The sequence below is a fragment of the Aulonocara sp. 'chitande type north' Nkhata Bay genome, linkage group LG10, assembly GCF_057382095.1.
Source record: "Aulonocara sp. 'chitande type north' Nkhata Bay isolate Kocher_YH1m ecotype deep benthic linkage group LG10, A_spYH_male_GT1.1, whole genome shotgun sequence".
Classification (NCBI taxonomy): Eukaryota; Metazoa; Chordata; class Actinopteri; order Cichliformes; family Cichlidae; genus Aulonocara; species Aulonocara sp. 'chitande type north' Nkhata Bay.
This window is the reverse complement of record NC_141353.1, coordinates 4,988,277-5,011,844: the sequence shown is the minus strand read 5'-3', so window position 1 is coordinate 5,011,844 and position 23,568 is coordinate 4,988,277. Positions and strand designations below refer to the sequence as shown.

Here is a 23,568-nt window from a genome sequence, read left to right as displayed (position 1 = left end):
TTTGCAAGTGTTTGAACAATTTTGGTATCTATCCTTCTATATGATATCTGAGAGGTCTTGACCAAATTCAAATTTTTTAAAAGATTACGAGTTACAGTATATAACTTGTGCTTGTATATAACAAGACACTTTGATGTTATCAAAGTCTTTCTAGCCAAATTCTTGTTAGAAATTAGTACTAGAGCGCTATAGGAAAAAGGAAATGAAACCACAATTTCTTTGAAACCACAATCCCTTTATTTAGTGATAAAAGTCATTTATAGCAGATCTGTTTGTTATAACCTAAATAAACAGTATAGTAGGCAATGTCACATGCAATACATGTTAAAGGTACCAGGTTTCAGTAGCTACCTTCACTGAAAAATACCATCTGCTATTTGAAGTCATGAGGACTTCTCATTAAATGTAACAACAATTTGTTTATCATTACAATAACACCTAATCAGAAATTTGTGTAGACAACAACATTGTATTTCTAAACTATGTGAAAGATGGTGTCTCTGATGAACCAGGATCTTTGTTAGGTATTATTTCTTGCAAGCAATATTTGTTGAAAACTATATAAAATTTAGTAGAAGTTAGTTGTTGTTATGGTAACAAATATTGCTGATAACATTCATAAATCTGTTATCAGACCTACATAGGTGTAATGCTGCTGCAGTTCCTTATATGATTATGGCAGGTTTGTATACACTGTGGTTTGAATATAAGCTCCCTGCCTCTCTTGCAAGAGAGAAGATACTTATTAGGGACTAGAAAGAGACAGCATACTTATCCTATATTGGCTTCCTGCTAAATCCAGAATTGAATTTAAATCCTTCTCATTATATACAAGGTTTTGAATAATCAGGCGCATCTTAATGACCTTTTAGTATTGTTTCAACCCATTAGAGCACTTCATTCTCAGAGTACAGCCTTAGTTGTTGTTCCTAGCGTATTTGAAAGTAGAATATGAAGTAGAGCCTTAAGCTTTCAGGCCCTCTTCTGTGGAACCAACTCCCAGTTTGGATCTGGGAGACAGACATCCATTCTACTTTTAGCATTAAGTTTAAAACGTTCATTTTTGATAAAAAAAAAAAAATATATATATATATATAGCAAGGGCTGGATCAGGTGACCCTGAATCCTCCCTTAGTTATTCTGCAATAGGTCTAGGTTGCTGAAGGCTCTTTTATTCACCTTTTTCACAAACTGTGAATAAGTTTTTTATACACCACTCTGTATGTAATCATTAGTTATTAATAATCTCTGGCTCTCTCCCATCTTTAACTCATCTTTCTCCCTTCACCCCAACCAGTCGTGGCTGCCTCTCCGAGCTTGTTTCTGCCGGAGGTTTCTTCCTGTTAAAAGATTTTCCTTCCTACTGTTGCCAAAGTGCTTGCTCAAAGAGCATCATATGATTGTTGGGGGTTTCTCTGTTTTCTTTGTATTATTGTTGGGTCTTTACTTTACAATATAAAGCATCTTGAGGCAACTGTTGTTTGATTTGGCACTATATATTGTAAATTAAACTGAACTGAATTAAATCGAATTGAACATATTAGTTACTGACATATTTATCCTTATAGTACAAACTGGTTTGTTTAGGCTTCTGGAAACTCAGCAGTTAGAAGTAATGGATGAATCTCCTAAATAGATCATTATCCACAGCTTCACAACTCCACAGCTTATGGATATGCAGGCGATGAGACCTGTCTTCATCAATACATTTTCACATTAGTTTAACAGAGCTTTAGAAATATAGCCCGTCCACAGTCACAAGGCAAAAAAAGTGAGTGAAATTACATGACCATTTGCAAATTGTAGAAAGCCATGAGCTGGTGTTAAGCAGAAGGTTACTTCTTAGAAGAGTCAATGGCAGGACAAGTTAAGGAAATCAAACGAGTTACTAAAAGACACAATCAAGAAGAAAACATGGGTGCCTGTGTCAAAGTTTCCAAAAGTCTGTGTCTGTCTATTTTAACATATAAAGTGGTTTGGATAGAGCCAGGGCTAATTTCTGTTTTACTTGCAGTGAGTTTGAAAACAAACATTTAAAATAGTTCATCCACATCTAGACTGAGATTTTCTGAAGGTTGCAAGAAGCTGTTGTTGCCCCAGGACAATGCTTAGTGCATCTTATTTTCCTGAAACACTTCAGCAGAGGTGTACCTCCTTATTACCAGCCACTGCACTTAATTTTTCAAAAATGGTTTATTTTGTCATTAAAGAAGGCCTACAAGACTTGGACATACAATTCACATAACTGAGCAACATAGAGTCCCGATCAGAAGTTTAAGACCACTTGAAAAAAAGGTTCCAAGTGGAGCTTCAACATGCAACAAGGAGAAATGGGAGTGAGACAAAACAGTTTTTTGAGCAGGCAATTTATTGAAAACAACTCTTAAACTGAAACAGGCTGTTCTCCAGCAGATCAAAAGTTTAGGACCACATGCCTTTAAAAGGCCAAATCTGTGCAAAAATCTGGATTCATTGTCATTTTCTGTCAGGTAGTCACACTGTCATGACATTCTGATGGCAAAGGCAAAAAAACTGAATATGGTCGGGTTGTTAAACTGCATAAGCAGGGTCTCTCACAGCGCGCCATCGCTGCTGAGGTGGGACGCAGTAAGACAATCATTTGGAATTTCTTAAATGATCCTGAGGGTCAAGTGGAAGACACAAAAGAAATTCACCAACACTGACCAGGAGGATCCAGCTGGCTGTTCATCAAGACTCTGGACGATCCTCAACCCAAATTAAGGCAGTTACTGGTGCCGACTGCAGCCCCATAACCATCAGACTGCGTCTTCAAAGGCTCCAAAGTTCTGTAGCGTTATACTTGAACACCACAGAACTGACTGCTTGGACTTCGCAAGAGAGCACCAAACACGAGACACTGAAAGGTGGAAGAAAGTTTTATTCTCTGATGAGAACAAATTTAACCTTGATGGTCCTGATGGTTTCCATTGTTACTGGCATGACAACCAGATGTCACCTGAGATGTTTTCTACGCGCCACAGTGGAGGGGGCACTACAATGGTCTGGGGTGCTTTTTCCTTCAGTGGAAGACAGTAGATACCCTTCGTGTGGCTGTCTTCACCACTTGGAGAAATGTTCCCACTCACTTGCATCAAGCATGCTGCAACACATTTTTGAAGTGATCAACAATAACGGTGGAGCTACTCATTACTGGGTTCATGCTTGGAACTTTGATTTCTGTTTTGGGGGGATTACGGGGGTTCTTTTGGAGGTGATCAGCTGCAAAACAACCTGTTTCAGTTTAAGCGTAGTTTTCTATAGATTACATGCTCAAAAAATGTTTCGTCTCAATCCCATTTCTTCTTGTTGCATGCTGAAGCTCTACTTGGAAACTTGTTAAGAGCCAGACATGCAAAATATGATTTTTTGCCATTTTTCAATTGGTCTTAAACTTTTGATCGAGACTGTATATGTCTTACATTTAAAACATCAGGAATATCAAGTTCCCAATATAAAGAATTTTAAAAGATCAGTTGCCTTGGACTAAATTTTTCACTGAATGAATCACCATTTTAATAATGAGTGGTCATTACATGTATGTATTGTACTTCTATAACAGGGTCTAAGCGCTGGCCTTCATTAAATAAGAAGATTGCAATTACTCTGCAAGTATACTCTGGCCAAGGAGTGAGCCTAACTTAGCAAGAAGACTGGAGGCAGAAGGAAAAGGTTAGCTGTTCTCTCCAAAAAACTACAAACTCCCTCAGTAACTGCAATAAATCTAAAAAAATAAAGGACAGTAATATGAGTATAGCAGTAATATAGAGCAATATAATGAAAGATAATTGTGATTCATTCACTGTGACACATGAAAAAGAGTCCCATTATCTACTTCTTCTATCCTGAATAATATATTCTCATTTTCCCCCAGAGATTCAAATGAAGCTCCTTTACCGCTCATGAACGAAAGACTACGACCAGTATTGTTGTTGCCTGATTGTAGTTGTCCAGAAGCATGCAGACGGGTCAAGAGTCTGAGGTGCTGAACCAACGTGAAGGAGGGTATATAGTGTGCAAGAACAAAGGGACAATGGTTTGCACACTCACTGAGGACCATAACACTGGGACCTGTACCTGCTTGCGTCCAGCCCCTCCCAGTAGGGCTCAATGCTGGGAATGAGGCTAAGTGGACTCCTGCAGAGGTGGGGAGATCAGACAGTAAGAAGTGAGGAGCATATGGAAGTAAACAGGAAGCCTGGCAATGAGAGAGAGGGCAACCAAAAAGGAACAGAAAAAAATGAAAGAAAAAGCTCGTTCCTGTTCAGCAGCTTAGGGATGAGAAGCATTAATGAGTTGGAGAATAACTCAACGTAAAATTTCACAGAAAAAGCGTAAAGATAAGAAAAACTATGCGAGAGCAAAAAGAGGGTTTCCTGCCATAGTTTCATTTCCTCACATTTCCCACTTCAGACACAAGAGGCTGAAAAAGCACAAAAGGACAAAGCAAAAAAAACCAAAAAACATTTCATTAAACGAGACCTTTCCACACTGCACCATCTTATTGCCTTGAAATGGTGAAATATTAGGCTATACATGTTATTGTATGGTAATTTGCAAGCATCCACATGTGTATAGCAAGCATGCATTCGACCATGGTCCTCTACAATACTTTTGGGATATTTTAATACAGTTGTATTACACTCAGGATGTTCACTTCAAATCTGGTGCAGATTTCTCCCATTTACAAGAGCAGGGAAAAATCAGACTTTATTAACTAGCATGACAGCTGTGTCAGCGGTTACTTAAGTAATCTGAAAAATTCCTTGACAAACATTCCAGCCAGTGAATCAAACATACTCCCAAAACATCATAGAAATGCCTTTCACTTTTTAATGAAAGAAAATGTATGCCAAACAAAAAACGTATAGTATTTAGATTTTAGAAACTCCCCTACAGACCTCCTCATGGTGTTAAAGGGAAAATCTATGATCCTAGTATATAAATGTATTTGGGGAAATAAGCTTAGAAAAACTGCAATTAAAGTCTGGCTGTTTTACCTGATGTTCAACTTGATCAATGTATTACTCCTAACCTCTCCCTCCCAAAGAGAAAGGAAGTCTCTGTTTTATGTAAGCAGATTTTTAAATTCTGTACATGGGAGGTTTACTGACGTTTTTCTACAGTTTCTTTGTTGCACTCTAAAAAGTAATTCATCAGACCCGTTACCACCACTTAAATGCATGGCTGCAAGAGAAAAATTCTCTAATTTATTGATTAAGATAAATCTTCTAAATTGAAAACTTTATTTTGTTGGGGTGTGTTGACTTAATAATTTTGGTAATTATATCAACTTAACTTTGTATGTAATTTGAAATTAAAAGGGTTTAAAACAAAATTCAATTTGTAGTTTCTTAATGAAATTGGATAGATAACTTCATTTTTCTTCACTGTAACCTCTGATTTCAAGGTCCATCTCCTACCCAGTTAACATGCCCTACCAAATTCACATATTAAGACTGTGTTGCACGGAGGACTTGTATGCTGATGTTAAAGAGAAGTAACATTTTATTTACAAATAACAGTTCTACTAAAGCAATGCATTTGTGCTAGTAAGTGTTATGACCCGTAGTGGATTTGTTTCTGATGTTATGCTCATACAGCTGAGGAAATAGTTTATCATTATTATTATTATTATTATTATTATTATTATTATTAACGGTGAATACTTCTGTGAGAAGGATAGCTGTAGAGTTTCTGTTTGCCTCATTTATTTTATTTTTTGTATGCTATACATGATGTTACATTTTAAATTGTTTTGGTTACTATTGCAATACAGCAATACAGTAAGTACTGTTCTTGGTCTTAAGAGCTGCATCTATCCTTATTACTTTTTTTAAACACATCAAGTTTTATGAAATATTGTTAATATGATTCTGGTTGTATCACCCTGGCACAGACTATGTGAATCTCTTTGTCATTAAGTCTTTACATAGGCATTTTGTGTATACATAAACATCATTTAATATTTTTTAAAAATATATATGAAATTGATTTTTGTGGATTATCAGTTTTAAGCAAACTTAAATTTAATGCTTTATAAATAACAGGTTCCTTTTAAAGAAAATATTTGTAAAGCCTGACAATTGTTTGTAATAATCCTCAAATTGTCTTATAGCATTTTTCTGTATGTGTGGTGTACAGATTTTAAAAAAGAGTTCAAGAGAGTAACCACTGTAAGTCTTGAATCTAATCTTTTGGCTAAACTTGACCATTGTACCCCAAAACTAATGGATGGGGTTTGATGAAGGGGAGGAGCTAAAGGACTGAGAATCTTGCTTCTTGAGGTATGATAATTATTTAGGCTTTGGCTAACTTCAGAATGCAGTTTGTTTGCAGCCACCTATATAATGTATTAATCATTTTGATACTTTATCTACTTTTTCTTAAATTGCACAATACTCTCAAAGTACGCAGAGAGGTACCCATCGACTCAACCCGGGAGAGAAGGAAGAGGACCTTTTCATGCAGTTTGGTGTAAATAATTCAGCATCTTGAATAAAAATGAAATGGATTTACAAATGTCACACCCATATCAGTGGCCCAACATAAAGGGAATGCACATATTGCCTATTTTTTACAGCATAAACTAGAACATTATAATTAGACCAACACAGTGAACCGCTCGTAAAGCAAGTAAAATATGTTGTTAGAAATCTTTTTAGGTCAAGCAGCCAAATTGGTCATAGAACATGTTGTCTATGTCGTGTGATTATGTTTTGTGTTATGATACCATAATTTTGTCTCATTCTTATTAATGTATCCTAATTTTCATTCATGTCTGTATAAAAATAAATAAACAATAAGTCCACTGATGATCTAGATTCAGTAAGATTCAGTTAGGGTGAAAGTATAATCTGATTTCTGATTTATTTTCAGTGTTTAAATATAAAGCGTTGAAAGTTACAAATAAAATCCTTAAATGTTGAATTCATTTATTTCTTGAAGGCAGTTAAAATTACAAAAACAAGAAAAAGCTAAAATAATAATGATGAAGAAGAAAATCAACAACCTAATGACACCATACAATACTTTCAAATAATGTGAAAAAAGTTGTTGGTGTAACATCATTTTATGATTACACAGCTTAAAAAATAGATTTTAAGCTACCAATTATTAAGTAAGGGGTAGTTAAAATTACTTCTGATTATAGAGGAAAAGTTCATTCTCTTAACGTAATATAGTTTGTGGGTTCAACATAATTTCAACATAAGTTTTCATAACTGAGAAATATCCATGGAAGCTGTTGCGTCATTTTTTGTTGAGCTTAAACATTTGTTTTTAGAGTGTAATCAGATTTCATACTCTTTAATATTCTCACATGAAACTATAAAAGCTAACAGTGATTGTCTGTAAATATCCTCCCCCACCCTGTCTGAGGCCTTGGACTAAACTGAATTTTTAAAGTGTAGCACAGACAACATGGATGGGCTGTGTCACAGAGCAAGCCATGCTGTTTGTCAGGTATTCGATCAACAATGCTCCAAAAGCCACCAACAGCACAAATAGTCCAGACGTCCAGCTCAGAGACTCCATGTGGCTAGGGTGAAGCTTAGCAAACAGTTAGCAACTACAGCGTGTCTGGATCCACTTATCATGCTCCTAAATTAATAAAGTTCAAATACAAAAAAATAAAAATCATGCCCTTTACAGGTGTTATGAAGGGGCAAACTGTCTTTTTTAGAGTGAGCATTAGGTGTAGTTGAGTTCCTGCCTCAACTAATATGACTCTACAGTAAGTATTGGAAAGCTGGAAAGATTCTCACAATGCAATATGAGAACCAACAGAAGATGTCAATACAGTGAAGTTTATGTAGAAAAAACAGCTTTCTGAGGGAGTAATGAACACACACACACACACACACACACACACACACACACACACACACACACACACACACACACACACACACACACACACAGAACAAATATTCAAAATTAAGATGGACAGTCAACAGTGATGCTTTGAAGTTATCATTTAGGTACCTGTAGTACATGTTCATGTCTGTCAGAGTTTTTAGTACACATGTTACTGCTAGTACAGGATGCACTGATAGGGAGGCTGTAGCTCAGGCGGTAGAGCAGGTCATCCACTGATTGGAAGGTTGGTGGTTTGATTCCTGGCTTCCCCCTAGTCTGCATGCCAAATATCCTTGGGCAAGGATACTTGATACTAACCCCATGTTGCTCTCCGATGCATCCATCGGAGTGTGACTGTGTATGAATGTTAGATAGGCACTAACAGCTTAGAAACAGTGCTTGTGTGAATGGGTGAATTAATTAATTGTGTAAAACGCTTTAAGTGTTCAGATAGAGTAGAAGAGTGCTATGTAAGAAACGGTCCATTTACCATAGTGGATAACCTTCTTAATATTATTCCACACAATTTATTCGATATTTACAAGTTTACAATTTATTAGATATTACATTGTATTTAAAACAGTAATATAACGTGTACTACTATTTGATTTTCTTTGTTAAATCAATTTGTTTTGTGAGGTTTTGTTGTTGTTGTTGTTTTGTAGTACAGCAATATATTTGTGTGGCACAGATGTACTTACGGAGTTTCCAGGCTTTTTCTGCAGTGAGTTATTGAAAGAGGGGGGTCTGGAAGATAGGGAACAAAAAACAAAACACTGTAAACTGTAAATACACTGGTAGGGGAGGGAGAAAACAAGCACTTCACTTAGAAGCTGTACAAATAAAGGCAAGGTCATTTGAAGTAGTCCAATGAGCTGTTTTTATTCCTATTTATTTTCAGCCGAGCCTCAATATTAAGATTCATAATGTGGAAAATATCGTTTTGCCATTCACGATAAACGTGTCTGACCCAACACATTTACATAAAAGGCTTATAAAACTAGACTCACCAAAGGCAACATTAGAATGGCTGCTGCAGGGCTTGGAGCAGGATTTGAACGTGAGCGACAGAACAGCAGTAAAATGCAACAGAGGCTTAAAAACATCAACATAAATATAATGACTGACTGCAGCTAAGAATCTATCACTTTTAGCTTTTGATGGCTATGATGGCAGCATAAAGCAGCAGATCACAAAAAAAGAGAAAAACGAGTACAGCAACAAATAATGTGTAATTCCATAAATATATTCAAATCAATGAAAAACTATTCTTTTAACAACTTAAAAGGATGTTCTAACCTTGTTTTTTTGTAAAATGCAATGTTTATATTTAGGAACACCCGTTCATCTGCTCACTCATGCAAATATCTAATTAGCCAGTCACTTGGCAAAAATGATTTGCACTTAGGCATGTAGACATGATAAATGCTAAAGTTCAAACCAAGCATCTGAATGGGGAAGAAAGCTGATTTAAGTTACTTTGAAAGTGGAATAGTTGTTGGTACCTCTACTACCATCTACTGGGATTTTCTCACAGAACCATTTCTAGGGTTTACAGAGAGTAAACACAGCATGTCTTTATCCTGTCTTCCTTCTGTCACCCCAACCGGTCATGGTAGATGGCCCCGCCCCTCCCTGAGCCTGGTTCTGCCGGAGGTTTCTTCCTGTTAAAAGGGAATTTTTTCTTCCCACTGTCGCCAAAGTGCTCATAGGGGATCGTATGATTGTTGGGTTTTTCTCTGTATGTATTATTGTAAGGTCTACCTTACCATATAAAGCGCCTTGAAGTGAGTGTTGTTGTGATTTGGCGTTGTATAAATAAAATTGAATTGAATATTCCAAAAAAGAGAAAATATCAAGTAAGAAGCAGTTCTCTGAACAAAAATGTATCATTGATGTCAGAGATCAGGGGAGAATAGCAACACTCTTTTGAGTTGATGGTAATTCAAATACCAGCTTGCTACAACCAAGGTATGCAGAAGAACATCTCTGCATACTCAGTGTATCAAACCTTGAAGTGGATGGGTTATAGCAGCAGAGACCACACCAGGTGCCAGCCTTATCAGCAAAAACAGGAAACTAAGGCTACAATTTGAATAGGCTTACTAAAATTGGAAAATAGAAGATTGGAAAAACATTATCAGGTCCATGAGTGAATTTCTGCTGCAACATTCAGATGAATGGATCAGAAACAAGATGATATTGCGGGTGGAGCGCTGCTGACTTAGACTGAGAACATTGTTGGACAGTGGAAGGAATACTTTAAGGACCTCCTTAATCCCACTGGTACGTCTTCCATGGAGGAAGCAGAGTCTGGGGAGGGGAAACACTCACCTATTTCTGGGGACGAGGTCATTGAGACAGTGAAACAACTCCTTGGTGGCAGAGCCCCTGGGGTGGAGGAGGTTCACCCTGAGTTCCTAAAGGCTCTGGATGTTATAGGGCTGTCTTGGTTGACATGCCTGTACAATGTTGCGTGGAGATCAGGGGCGTTACCTCTGGACTGACAGACCGGGGCGGTGGTTCCTATCTTTAAGAACGGGGACCGAAGGGTGAGAAAGTCTATGCCAGGTTGCTCCAAGTGGAGGAGTTTAAGATCAAGATCTTGGGATCTTGTTCACGAGTGACGGGAGAAGGGAGCGGGAGATCGACAGACAGATTGGTGCTGCGGCTTCAGTGTTGCGGAAGTTTTACCAGTTCATCAAGGTGAAGTGAGAGCTGAGCATAAAAGCGAAGTTCTCAATTTACTGGTCAATATACATCCCTACCCTCAACTATGGTCATGAGCTGTGGGCAGTGACTGGAAGAATGACATACAAGCGGCAGAAATGAGGTTTCTCTGAAGGGTTAGGGTAAGGGCTACTCCCTTAGAGGCAGGGTGGGGAGTTTGGCCATCCAGGAGGGGCTCAGAGTAGAGCCACTGCTCCTCCACATCGAAAGGTGGTTTGGGCATCTGACAAGGATGCCTCCTGGGTGAGGTGTTTATGGTGTCGCACCAGGAGGAGGCCCCAGGGCAGACCCAGGACATGCTGCGGGGATTATATCTCTCAGCTGGCCCGGGAACGCCTTGGTGTTTCCCCGGACAAGCTGGAGGAGGTGGGTGGGGAGGGGGAGGTCTGGGCTCCCCCCTGTGCTCTCTGCTTAGGCTGCTCCCCCCGCCACCCGGCCACGGATAAGCGGAAGATGGATGGATGGATGCTTTCTGACTTTCAGAATCTATAATTATTAAAATTTTTAATTGTATGTTGTTGTTGTCTTTAGTTTTTAACAAATAACACATGTTTTAATATACATAAAACATGCACCAACATAGTCACCACCATTAAATCTTAGCTCCTTAAATCACTTTTGTTTATGTTTGATTAGTTAAGAGCATAAACATGTAGCAAAAAGGAGTGTGAAGAAATTAGAAATAAAACAATACTAGAAAGAAAACAAGCGAGATGGGAAAATAAAATCAAAGAATAAGAAGTACTATCCAGAATGTTTATGCATGATGATACAATGGTTGCTGCAGAACCTCCACAAGTTAAGCAGCTGACATGTTTCAGGTTTTTAGGATTAGCTTAGTGAATGTGGGAAGTTAAATATATATATTAAATATAACAAGTTTCCCCTCACCTCTTTTCCTCTTGAGTTTTCTCCGCCGCTGCTTGTTGACAAAGCAGGCAGCCATGGTACTGAAAAGGACAGCTGCTGCCAAGAAGCAGATGGTGGCCACAATACCAGCCACCACAGGCCGTGCCAGTCCACGCTCCTCCACCAACTCTGGAGGAGGAAAGAAATCTGAGGGGGAAGAGAGAGGGAGACAAAAGCATAATGAAGTCGAACAGCAAATTCATGACAGAAACAGAGCCCTATACTCCAGGTATGCAGACCGTGAGGAAACATCACAGCAGAGGAACATATACCAATTTTTCTTTGCTCACTGAACTTTTGACATGGCCATCCTTTATATTAATGCTATACTCAGCATTCAATTTGTGGCTCCAAAACAGAGACTGATATTTACTATGAGATATACCACACAGATGTGAGTTTACTGGTAAAGAGCACACTGTCCCTGCTCTTTGATTAAAACTAAACCAGGACTTTCTGCTGTTTTCTGGCAGCTTCATCTGCAAAATTAGAGCTGCAGAGTTCACTCGTTTCTGTGTTCCTGTAGAAGAGCCTCCAAAAACATTCTGTCCTGTCCAATAAAATTCAAATATATTCAAGCTGACCTTTACTGCTGCATATGTCTTCTGCAGGGTGCATGTCACAATGACTAAGCAGAATGCTAACTTTTCCTCCTATTCAGAACTACATAGAAGGTAATGTAATTCATGCACTGTTTTGATTGATTGCGTGGTTAACTAATGTGGTTAGACTGGCTTAGACAAAAAAGAAAATCTTGTGTCTGATGAAATTCAATTAGCTTAGTGTCTGCTGAACAGGGTCAAAAAAATGTATAAATAAATTTTGTTAGTATGAAACGTGTGATTGACTTTTACACAGTAATCAGTAATTGGTTTACATTAGTGCTCCTTACATTTCCGAAGTTCCCTAAATCATCTCTGAGTGGGAAGTAGATGAGAAACTCCATCACATATGTTGTTATCCCTTGTGTGTTTTTTGTAACCAAAAACTGTAATTTTATAAATGTTTCATGTGTTCAGAGCCAGAGGGCAGAGGAAGATCAAATGCAGAGTTTGAAAAAACACAAAATGTTAATAAAAACTTCAGGCAGGAAGTAAAAGTTTGACAGTGAGTTCATGAAATGTGGACAAGAAGACTAGTTTATATTTATTACTAATATTGAAGAATGTTACTTGCCAGAATTAAGTTGAAGAGGAAAGAAGGAAGAAATGGTTACAAATATTTAAACTCTACAGTACACGAGACATTCTCAGGTAAAGAAGCTGGTTGCTGCTGTCTCTCACACTGTGCCTTACACAGACATTCATTTTACTGGCCAGCAGGGGGCAACTCCTCTGGCTGCAAAATAAGCTCGCTAGTTTCCTTTTGGTCATTTCATAAATTCTGAACTATTAGAGTAAAGAAGAGGACAAAGCAGGGTTTCTTCTAACAGTGTTTCTTAGTTAGATCCACTTGTTGGTGACATTCAGTTGCACAAGATGGGTAACCAATGGGTCACACCAAAGTAGTTATATCCACCTTTTATATATGGAGGCTCCACCTAGCAGACCAACAAGACCTGTAAGAGTCTGTTGAAGTGCCAGACACCAAAATGAGTCAATCCATTAGACCTCTATGTTAACGTTTTACATTTTGCTGCATTATAAAGCGTTCCGCCTTCACAGTTACTGTACAGCAGATTAATTTTCTTTATAATTGACACGTGTGCCGACAGAGGCAGCTGTAGCTGATAGCTGGCCTAGGCCTCAACGCTCTACACTCCTCGTGTTGTTGGTGCTTGTCGGAAGATTTTAATTGAATTACTTGACAAATCATATGTCCTGCTGTATAATAGAGTCCATCTAAGAAGCTTGTGCTTTTGTTTGTGTGAGCAAAAACTCTGTTATAATAATACTAATTAATATTTAACTGTAATTAAAATAATGGCATTACTATAATTAAAAGCCAGCCAATGCAACAAAGAGGACAATGTTTCTGCTGTGCAGCTATGATGTCTGGTTGTGGATTTACAAATTTCTACAACTGTCCTCAGTTGAAGGAGTTGGTTCAGTTATCTCTCAGTGAAACCAGGAGGTACAATGGGTCAGCTTCTGTTAAGAACTTGTGAGAGTAGTTTATGTGCTACAGGTGATGTATGATTAGCAAAATACAAAGTATTAATGCAGGAACACCCGATCAGTGAATCACTGCTCAGCTATCCAAATCACCTTTGTCATGTTTGAAAGGACAGAGTGTATCCACATCACGTTGGACAAAATTTAAGGAAAACAGTCAAAAAAATTCCATATCAAGAGAGAAATGAGCAGAAGCATTTGATCATCGTACAGCGTGGTTCCCAGTTTTACCAGAGGGGGGAAGCAGAGTACTTCCAAAAACAAGTGAAAATCTGGTCTATAAATGTTACCGGCAGCTGTTCCTACTAAACGGAGTGTACTCAGTGACCTCTGTAGAGGAGTGCCATCATATATGAATAGTTTAATTTCAGACCCAAAACACAGTCTTTTTTTTTTTTTTACAGCCAAACAAAGCTGGCTTTTTTTAAAATCAGGAAGCCACCCAGTACAATCAGTGGAGAAGCAGACAGGAAGATGATGTCATCCTCCTCAATATGCTACAAAGGAGTGTCCATGTTAAAGCGAGCTTAAAATGAATAGTGCTGAGTGGGTAAAATGTAAAGTTGGTGTTGCTGAGTGTGCAATACATCTACCACCCCTCTTCAGCTCAGAGATGTTAGGCTAGCCTGAGGTTAAATATGCAGTTTGCAGCTAGTTGTTGGGTTGAAACTCACTGAGCAGCTTTATCTATCATTCTTCTTCTCTAAGCTTCATTATTCTTCTATACATACTGGATAATGTAGGGTTCTTACACATAATAGCTCTATATACATATTCACATTTCATCTGTTAGTCATGGCCACAAATGAAATTCTAACATTTTAAATGATCTAATGCCTCACCTGTGCTGGACACTCCAACTACGTTACTAGGCTCGCTGATCATGTCATCCATGATGGCCATGACGCGGAACTCATACCATGCCTCCTGAGACAAAAAAGAGATTATGTTATCAGAAATGTTCAGTAAGCCTGAACCTGTAAAATTCCACTGGCATCTCCAAAGACCACCAAGCTACAACAGTCCAAGGCTTTGGAAACTTTGGAAATAGAACTCAGATGAACAAAACTCCAATATACTGTCATTATTTATTTAACAAAATCCACCTTTAGCAGGATACTTGAAGTAATTGCTTTCCGTATGATTTCATCAGAGGAATTTTGACCTACTCTTCTTTAATGTTTCTTCATTTGTACAGGACATTCCATTCCATTCAATTCATCCATCCATCCATTATCTTCCACTTATCCAAAGCTGGCTATGTTGCCACACAGGAGCAGCAGCTCTACTCCGAGATTCCTCTGGATGTCGGAGCTGCTTTCCCAAATCTCTAAGCCTGAGCCTGGTCACGCTACAGAACAAACTCAAACTTTTAGTCATTTACCCAGACTTCATGACCATTAAGTTATATAACCAATGTGAGAGCTGTGTCTGGATCCGTGTCACAAATTCAAGCACATTTTCATTGGGTGTTGGAATCTTTCAGGGTTCCCCCTTGTCTCCAATCCTGTTCTTGATTCATGGACAGGATCCCAAGATAGCCTCGGTGAGGAGGCTGTCCGCTTTCAGAGCTACAGACAGAATAGGATCTCTGCTTTTTGCAGATGATGTAGTTCTGTTGACTTCATCAGATTCATTCAGATTTTCTGTTTTCAAATTTAAAATTGACTAAGATTAAGACTTGAGACTACAAGAAGGGCCTATAATGTAAAAGTATCAGGCAACAAATCAGAAGAGTGTCTATTAGATCTCATCCCTTCAAGACTGCTCCAAGAAGTCCTACCATTAATCAATTCATTCAATCCTAAATGTGATCAGTCTATATCTATTAATCGTCTAGGTACCACAGACCTTTAAGGTGGGAGTAGTTAAATCATTACTTTAAACGTCATCACTTGACCCAGCTATCTTAGCTTATTACAGGCCAATGTTTGTTTTGGTAAATGAACTGGTTGTAATAGAGCACTTTTTAATTCTGCCTGTGTACTCAAAGCACTTGTACTCAAAAAACTTGCGTCATTCACCTTTTTTCTATACGTTAGTGCTTTCAATTTAAGATTCACAGATAACAAACACCAGACAGAAAGAATGACTGAATGACCCCTAATTTTCTGCTTCTAAATTCAGTTGAAACTGAGGTTAATGTACTCAGTCCTAAACATTTTAGAAACATGGTGTCTAACCACTGTGGATGGCATTACCTTGGCCTCCAGTAACAACGTGAGAAATTATGGAGTTGTTTCCTTAACCAGGATATGTTCTTCAGTGTGCATATTAAACAAATATGTGGGACTGCCTTCTTTGCAATGCTTATGGCATTTGCACAATATTTTTAAAATTAGAAACATCCTGTTTCAGAGTAACGCTGAAAAACTAGTTACTGTTTTTATTACCTCTAAGCTGGACTATTGTAATTCCTTATTATCAGGATGTCCTAAAAACCTCATGCAAAGCTTTCATTTGATCCAAAATATAGCAGCACCCAGCTCCCAGTTTGGATTCGGGAGACACGGACTCTTCTCTACTTTCAAGGTTAGGCTTAAAACTTTACGTTTTGACAAAGCATATAGTTAGGGCTGAATCAGGTGTTTATGCACCACTTTGCATTTAATCATTAGTTACTATTAAACTCGGGCTCTCTTCCACAGCATGTCTTTTATCCTGTCTTCCTCCCCTCCCCTTGCATCAGATTGCTACCTCTCCCCTGAGCCTGTTAGGATGGACAGTGGGCAACAGTAGGAGTGAAAAACTCTCCTTTAACAGGAAGAAACCCCCGGCAGAGCCTTTCTGCCACATCTTTCACCATTCTGTGGCAGAGAGGCTTATGTACTGAGGAAAGTCTGTCATTTTAAACTAAAGACTTTCTGGTTTGTTCACATGATCTTTAGTAAACTGCATCTATGTTCTTTTTATTAATTTCTCCTTGTCATACACATCACTGTTGTTCAGAGTACTCCTGAAACTGTACTCATGAACATTAATATTTGCTCTCTGTGAGACCCCAAGTTGCTTCCCATGTATCCTGGGTCCCTCTGTGATTTTGGCTACGTTCACACTGCAGGTCTTAATGCTCAATTCCGACTTTTTGATCAAATCCGATTTTTTTGTCTGGTTGTTCACACTACAAATAAAATGCGACAGCAAACGCGCTCTAGTGTGAACCCTCAAAGCGGCCCGCATGCGCAAAAAAGAAGACGTCACACGCAACGCGCTCTGTTTAGACCTAGTATTGTTTGACTGATGGCCCCATAAAGACTTGTTTCAGTGTTTACGTTTCCCAATTTTGATTGAAGTTATAAAGTTATTTTGTTATTTACATATGGCCTAATAATGATCCTTATTGCTGTTTAAGAGAGGAGCGGTGCTTCAAAGGATAGCTGCAGAGTTCTGTCAGAATCTGCAGATTATACAGTACAAATAAAATGTTCACATTCTCCAACGTTATCTTCCCAACAGTTTCACTGACATCTACACGGGATGGCCAGGAAGCGTTCACGATGTCTTCTCTGGTGCTTCTCTGGCGCTGATAATTGGCGTCTGTCGTGTCAGTGACGTAAAAGACGGATTTAATGCGACAAACAGCAGTCGCTTTCTAAAACATCAGATATGTTTCAGATTCAGCACCACATACGAAAGTGACCCAGATCGGATTTGAAAATATCGGATTTGTGCCGTTCACACTGTCATACCATGATCGGATATGGGTCGAAGCACTTTCACCTGCAGTGTGAACGTAGCCTTTGTAGTCTTTTATGGGCTACTGGAGCATTGGTGAACTACTGCTGAATAGTGGTTCCTTAACCTATATTTTGCGCTCAGAATAATTGCTGTAAGAAATTGGCATCGGAGTGAAAAGAATGTAGTTAAAGGGACAGATTTTTTTCTTCTGAATCAGCATTATCAGAACATATGCCTTTTAATTTGTTTTAGGAAACCATATCCACCAACTCGAAGAAGTAACTAATGCATGCTACAACAAACCTTCTTTCAACCTTTCTTTTTGTCCTCTTGCTATTCTCAAGACGTCACACAGGGATTTAAAAAGCTCTTCCTTAGATATAAGAGGCATAAAGTTTCACATCATATTTCACACCAACAAAAATGTACATGATATTCATCAAATACTCACCTGAATCAGATTCAGATTTCTCATTGTTTTTCATGTTTCAGGACTACAGACAGCATGCAATACTTTCCCAAAATTGTTGATGTTAGAGAAATTAGTAAAACACATAGAAAAAAAATTGTGAAAACATAAAAGCTCTAACCATGTAAGTGGAATAAATGTAGGCTACCAGTCAGAATTCAGTGTTGCTACAACATATGAATATATCTATATAAGTTTCAGATATCAACAAATTATAATATCAAACAATGGTATGAAGTTGGAGTGGCCTAGTCCAAGTCTGGATTTTTGAGATGCTGGAAATGCTTTCGCATGACCTCAGCAGACCATTCATGTGGCTGAATTAAAACATTTTGAAAAGACGAGTGTGTCAAAGAAAGAAAGAGGAAGCCACAAAGGGGGCAAACAGCTTTTCTATGAAACACACGTTGACCCATGTGACTTTTCTGGGCAGGTTAGACCTTTGATTTTGTAATAACTGAAACTTTTATTCTCTGACTGAAAAAGTCTGCTGAATCTGTGCTGCAAAACCCATGTGAAAATCCCACTCTAGCGGACAAAAACACTGCCTTTTGTACAGGGAGTGCAGAATTATTAGGCAAATGAGTATTTTGTCCACATCATCCTCTTCATGCATGTTGTCTTACTCCAAGCTGTATAGGCTCGAAAGCCTACTACCAATTAAGCATATTAGGTGATGTGCATCTCTGTAATGAGAAGGGGTGTGGTCTAATGACATCAACACCCTATATCAGGTGTGCATAATTATTAGGCAACGTCCTTTCCTTTGGCAAAATGGGTCAAAAGAAGGACTTGACAGGCTCAGAAAAGTCAAAAATAGTGAGATATCTTGCAGAGGGATGCAGCAGTCTCAAAATTGCAAAGCTTCTGAAGCGTGATCATCGAACAATCAAGCGTTTCATTCAAAATAGTCAACAGGGTCGCAAGAAGCGTGTGGAAAAACCAAGGCGCAAAATAACTGCCCATGAACTGAGAAAAGTCAAGCGTGCAGCTGCCAAGATGCCACTTGCCACCAGTTTGGCCATATTTCAGAGCTGCAACATCACTGGAGTGCCCAAAAGCACAAGGTGTGCAATACTCAGAGACATGGCCAAGGTAAGAAAGGCTGAAAGACGACCACCACTGAACAAGACACACAAGCTGAAACGTCAAGACTGGGCCAAGAAATATCTCAAGACTGGTTTTTCTAAGGTTTTATGGACTGATGAAATGAGAGTGAGTCTTGATGGGCCAGATGGATGGGCCCGTGGCTGGATTGGTAAAGGGCAGAGAGCTCCAGTCCGACTCAGACGCCAGCAAGGTGGAGGTGGAGTACTGGTTTGGGCTGGTATCATCAAAGATCAGCTTGTGGGGCCTTTTCGGGTTGAGGATGGAGTCAAGCTCAACTCCCAGTCCTACTGCCAGTTTCTGGAAGACACCTTCTTCAAGCAGTGGTACAGGAAGAAGTCTGCATCCTTCAAGAAAAACATGATTTTCATGCAGGACAATGCTCCATCACACGCGTCCAAGTACTCCACAGCGTGGCTGGCAAGAAAGGGTATAAAAGAAGAAAAACTAATGACATGGCCTCCTTGTTCACCTGATCTGAACCCCATTGAGAACCTGTGGTCCATCATCAAATGTGAGATTTACAAGGAGGGAAAACAGTACACCTCTCTGAACAGTGTCTGGGAGGCTGTGGTTGCTGCTGCACGCAATGTTGATGGTGAACAGATCAAAACACTGACAGAATCCATGGATGGCAGGCTTTTGAGTGTCCTTGCAAAGAAAGGTGGCTATATTGGTCGCTGATTTGTTTTTGTTTTGTTTTTGAATGTCAGAAATGTATATTTGTGAATGTTATATTGGTTTCACTGGTAAAAATAAATCATTGAAATGGGTATATATTTGTTTTTTGTTAAGTTGCCTAATAATTATGCACAGTAATAGTCACCTGCACACACAGATATCCCCCTAAAATAGCTAAAACTAAAAACAAACTAAAAACTACTTCCAAAAACATTCAGCTTTGATATTAATGAGTTTTTTGGGTTCATTGAGAACATGGTTGTTGTTCAATAATAAAATTATTCCTCAAAAATACAACTTGCCTAATAATTCTGCACTCCCTGTATGGACGCAAACGCGCGTTGCAACTTCTTATCTGGTGCGCGTCTTTTATTTTGACAGTGAATGCACACACGCGGACCACTTATGTGCACCCGTGTAAATAACATAATGTTCTGCTGGGTGTGTTGTTGGTTTTCCCTCGATTTCTGAGTCGACAAGCGCCTTTGTTACTGGGACCAGTCATTTTAGAATCCACGAGAAATGCAAGAATTGCATTATTGCTCAGTCTGCAATATCTTTCCCCGAAAAATAACACCAATTGCAAATAACATACTAAAAATAAACCTGAAAATCAGTTTAGAACAGCGTACTATGTTGCAAAGAGTGAACTACCACTGGCACAATTTAGCAGTCTTTGCAAACTTCAAAAAGCAAATGGCCTCGATCTTGGTTCCACTTGCCTCTTACCCGTGACTTCAGTGGAAATTTCAAATTCAGGATCTGACACAGACTGATTCATGTCCTACACAGTTCTTACAAGTTCATAGAAATTTCTGTTCAATTAGAACCAAGTATTTGAGTTGATGATTGTAATTTTTATACAATGTTGTAATTTGTGTTTCAACAATTTTTTGATTAATGTTTTGTTTCCGTTACAATATTATACTTGTATAATATTAAGTACAATATTATACTTGTATAATATTGTAACAGAAACAAAACAGGAAACAAATCATCAATCAAAAAATTGCTCTCTTTTTTATTCGGGCTACTTAAATTTATTTTGGGCTACAAAAAACTTGTATAACTTGTATATGTAAAAATCAGCTACAACATTACACCAGTCCATCCAATCATGTGCACAGATGCACTGCACAGTGTTTATTAACCATTTACAAAGTTTCATCAAGATCAGCTGCAGTGTTCTAACAGCCGTCTAGTTAATTATTTACAAGCCAGTTATTAGCACATAAATATGCAGTGCACTGAGTTGTCAGCTCAGTTGTGAGAACAGATTGAAGATTTAGTTGCGGTGCAGCAAATGTCCACTTTAAAACATATACACATATGTGAGGAACCAAAGAGAGCTTCCATTCTGGTCCCATGACCTAAAAAATGCAGTGAATTTCCAACAGAAAAGTTACACAAGCTAGGTGTGATGTGTGCATCTGTGAGACTGAGAGCTGGAGAGAAGAGTATGTGTGGGTGTTTGCTGTGCAATGGAAGTAGAGATAAAAGCATCTGCATAGAGCTGGAAGTGGTGGTTAGATTAAAGAAAGACGTTTGAAAGTGTCGTGGCAGGAGTATTAGCAGACAGGCGGAAGAGTTGAAATGCTGCGAAAAAAGCAACATCCATCAACAGTGATATACCATTTGTTATAATGTCTCTAGGAAATGTACTGTGTTCTATTAAAAAGCATAAATTAATAAATTATAATGACACAACGTATTCCATTCTTATTATTTTCATGCTCATGCATGACCCTTACATACCCACATAGGTAGAAGCATGTGTGTGTGTGTGTGTGTGTGTGTGTGTGTTTGTGTGTGTGCCAAATGAACTAAGGAAAAAGACAATTTATGTTTACCCCACAGTAAAACTTGCACAGACAGATAGCGAGCCAAGTCAGCTGTGCATACCTGTGTTGTTACTATGACAACCAAGCTGGCTACGACAGGGGATCTTCAGAAGCCACCCTGGCAACATAGGCCTATAGCAACCTAACTAAGGGATGGTTCAGGATTACTTGATCCAGTCCTAACTATGAGCTTTGTCAAAAAGGAAAGTGTGAAGCCTAGTCTGAGAAGGCTACTGTCTCACCACCCTGTTGCTGGGCATTGTGGGAAAAAATTCTATTAGTTATTTTTTTTCATCGGATTCAATGTGTTTCTCAGCTCTGTCAAGCTTAAAGGGCCCTTTTTACTCCTTCATGATGATATAAGGTATTTAAAAAAATTAACATAGGTATAAATAATAAACAAAAATCTTAGTTCTGACTAGACAAAAGCTTCAAATATCATAGAAGAACAAAAGCAAAATGGAAACCTAAATAACAGACATAAATAGAAAATAATGTCTCAAAAAATATAATAGAATTTTTTTTTTGTTGAGATTCAATTATTTAGTCATAATTTAGGTATTTCAATTCTTTTATTTTTAGCATAGTTTGATCATAAGATTATAAGATTATATTAGACTAATACAGATATTATTCTATTATTCTATTCTATTCTATTATTAGCTGGTACTAGTTGCTCCGCATGGTTTACAAAGCATCTTATTTACCTTAACATCGAAAGTGAAATGTCTCCACATGTCTACTCTTCTCTTCCTCTCAAGCGTTAATGTTTTGTTTGTTTTTTATGTGAAACAGGGAGCATGGGAGCCAGCTGAAAGTCCTCTCCCGCCCTGTTTCTCAGCAGCAGATCAAACCTTACTGTACGAGGAGACTACTTCTGATTGGATCACCTGCAAGCTCGTTCCACCTTTCTCCACAGTTAATTACTTGTGATTGGATCTTGTCCACCGGTCCGTCGTGGTGAAGAGGGAGCTGAGTGTAAAAGCGAAGCTCTCAATTTACCAGTCGATCTACGTCCCTACCCTCACCTATGGCCACGAGCTGTGGGTAGTGACCGAAAGAACGAGATCGCGAATACAAGCGGCGGAAATGAGCTTCCTCCGAAGAGTGGCTGGCCTCTCCCTTAGAGATAGGGTGAGAAGCTCGGCCATCCGGGAGGGGCTCAGAGTAGAGCCGCTGCTGCTCCACATCGAAAGGAGCCAGCTGAGGTGGTTCGGGCATCTGACAAGGATGCTTCCTGGGCGCCTCCTGGGTGAGGTGTTCCGGGCATGTCCCACCGGGAGGAGGCCCCGGGGCAGACCCAGGACACGCTGGAGAGATTATATCTCTCGGCTGGCCTGGGAACGCCTTGGTGTTCCCCCGGATAAGCTGTAGGAGGTGGCTGGGGAGAGGGAGGTCTGGGCCTCTCTGCTTAGGCTGCTGCCCCCGCGACCCGGCCTCGGATAAAGCGGATGAAGATGGATGGATGGATGGATCTTGTCTCTTCAGAATATTTTCATCTTGTTTTTATTTGTTAATGAAAGTGTCAGTGCCCTTCGTCATCATTTTTGTCCTTGTGCATTTATTTTTATTTAGTTATCGTCTTGTTTTTATCAGCAAAACTATGATGAAAATTACTAGTCAATGAAATTGAAATAGGAGCTGGTTTCCTCAAAAGATTACATTGATATCTCATTGATATCTCAAGGCTACATCCCATTTTGCTTTTGGAAACACTAAAAATCCCAAGCTGTACTGTGAGGTCTCTGAGATATGCTGGAGAATATTTCTTTCTTGTTGGTGTTGGTGAATAACTGCTGTGCCATAAAACAAAACTTTAACCTCCTAAGACCCGAACTCTTTCATGGCATGCATTTTTAATTTCTCTTTGCAATTCTCTTTGTTCTATAGAACACTATAAAGTCACAATTGAGTAATGATGTGCAAAACTCTTTATTTGGTGTCTGAAGACAGCAGCATTTTTCCCAGGTACAAAAACAAAATGAGAAAGAACAATTGTTCCCGTTTGAGCAATATGGCTCCTTTGAAAGCCATCTGAAAGAGCAAAATTTAGTACTGTGGTCAAGACAACCCAAAATGTGATGCCATATGTGCACGCCAGGTCCCAGGAGGTTAAGGTCTTTAACCTTCCTCCATGTCTCAAGCAACCTCTTAGCTTGGA

General features: G+C 38.8%; 1 protein-coding gene across 4 annotated transcripts in view; it reads right to left on the bottom strand.

Moving 5' to 3' along the window:
- The window catches only part of igsf9bb (immunoglobulin superfamily, member 9Bb), a 144,551-nt gene that overhangs the window by 19,213 nt on the left and 101,770 nt on the right, over nucleotides 1-23,568 (bottom strand). For 3 of the 4 annotated variants that reach the window (XM_086307886.1, XM_086307887.1, XM_086307889.1), the window contains exons 15-17: nucleotides 14,474-14,558; nucleotides 11,500-11,664; nucleotides 8,580-8,625 (exon numbers count right to left, since the gene is read on the bottom strand). In XM_086307886.1, the coding sequence (XP_086164012.1) occupies nucleotides 8,580-8,625; nucleotides 11,500-11,664; nucleotides 14,474-14,558 (296 nt within the window). Of the gene's footprint in view, nucleotides 1-4,068; nucleotides 4,156-8,579; nucleotides 8,626-11,499; nucleotides 11,665-14,473; nucleotides 14,559-23,568 lie in introns of all 4 variants that reach the window. The other variant, XM_086307890.1, reaches the window with a different exon arrangement.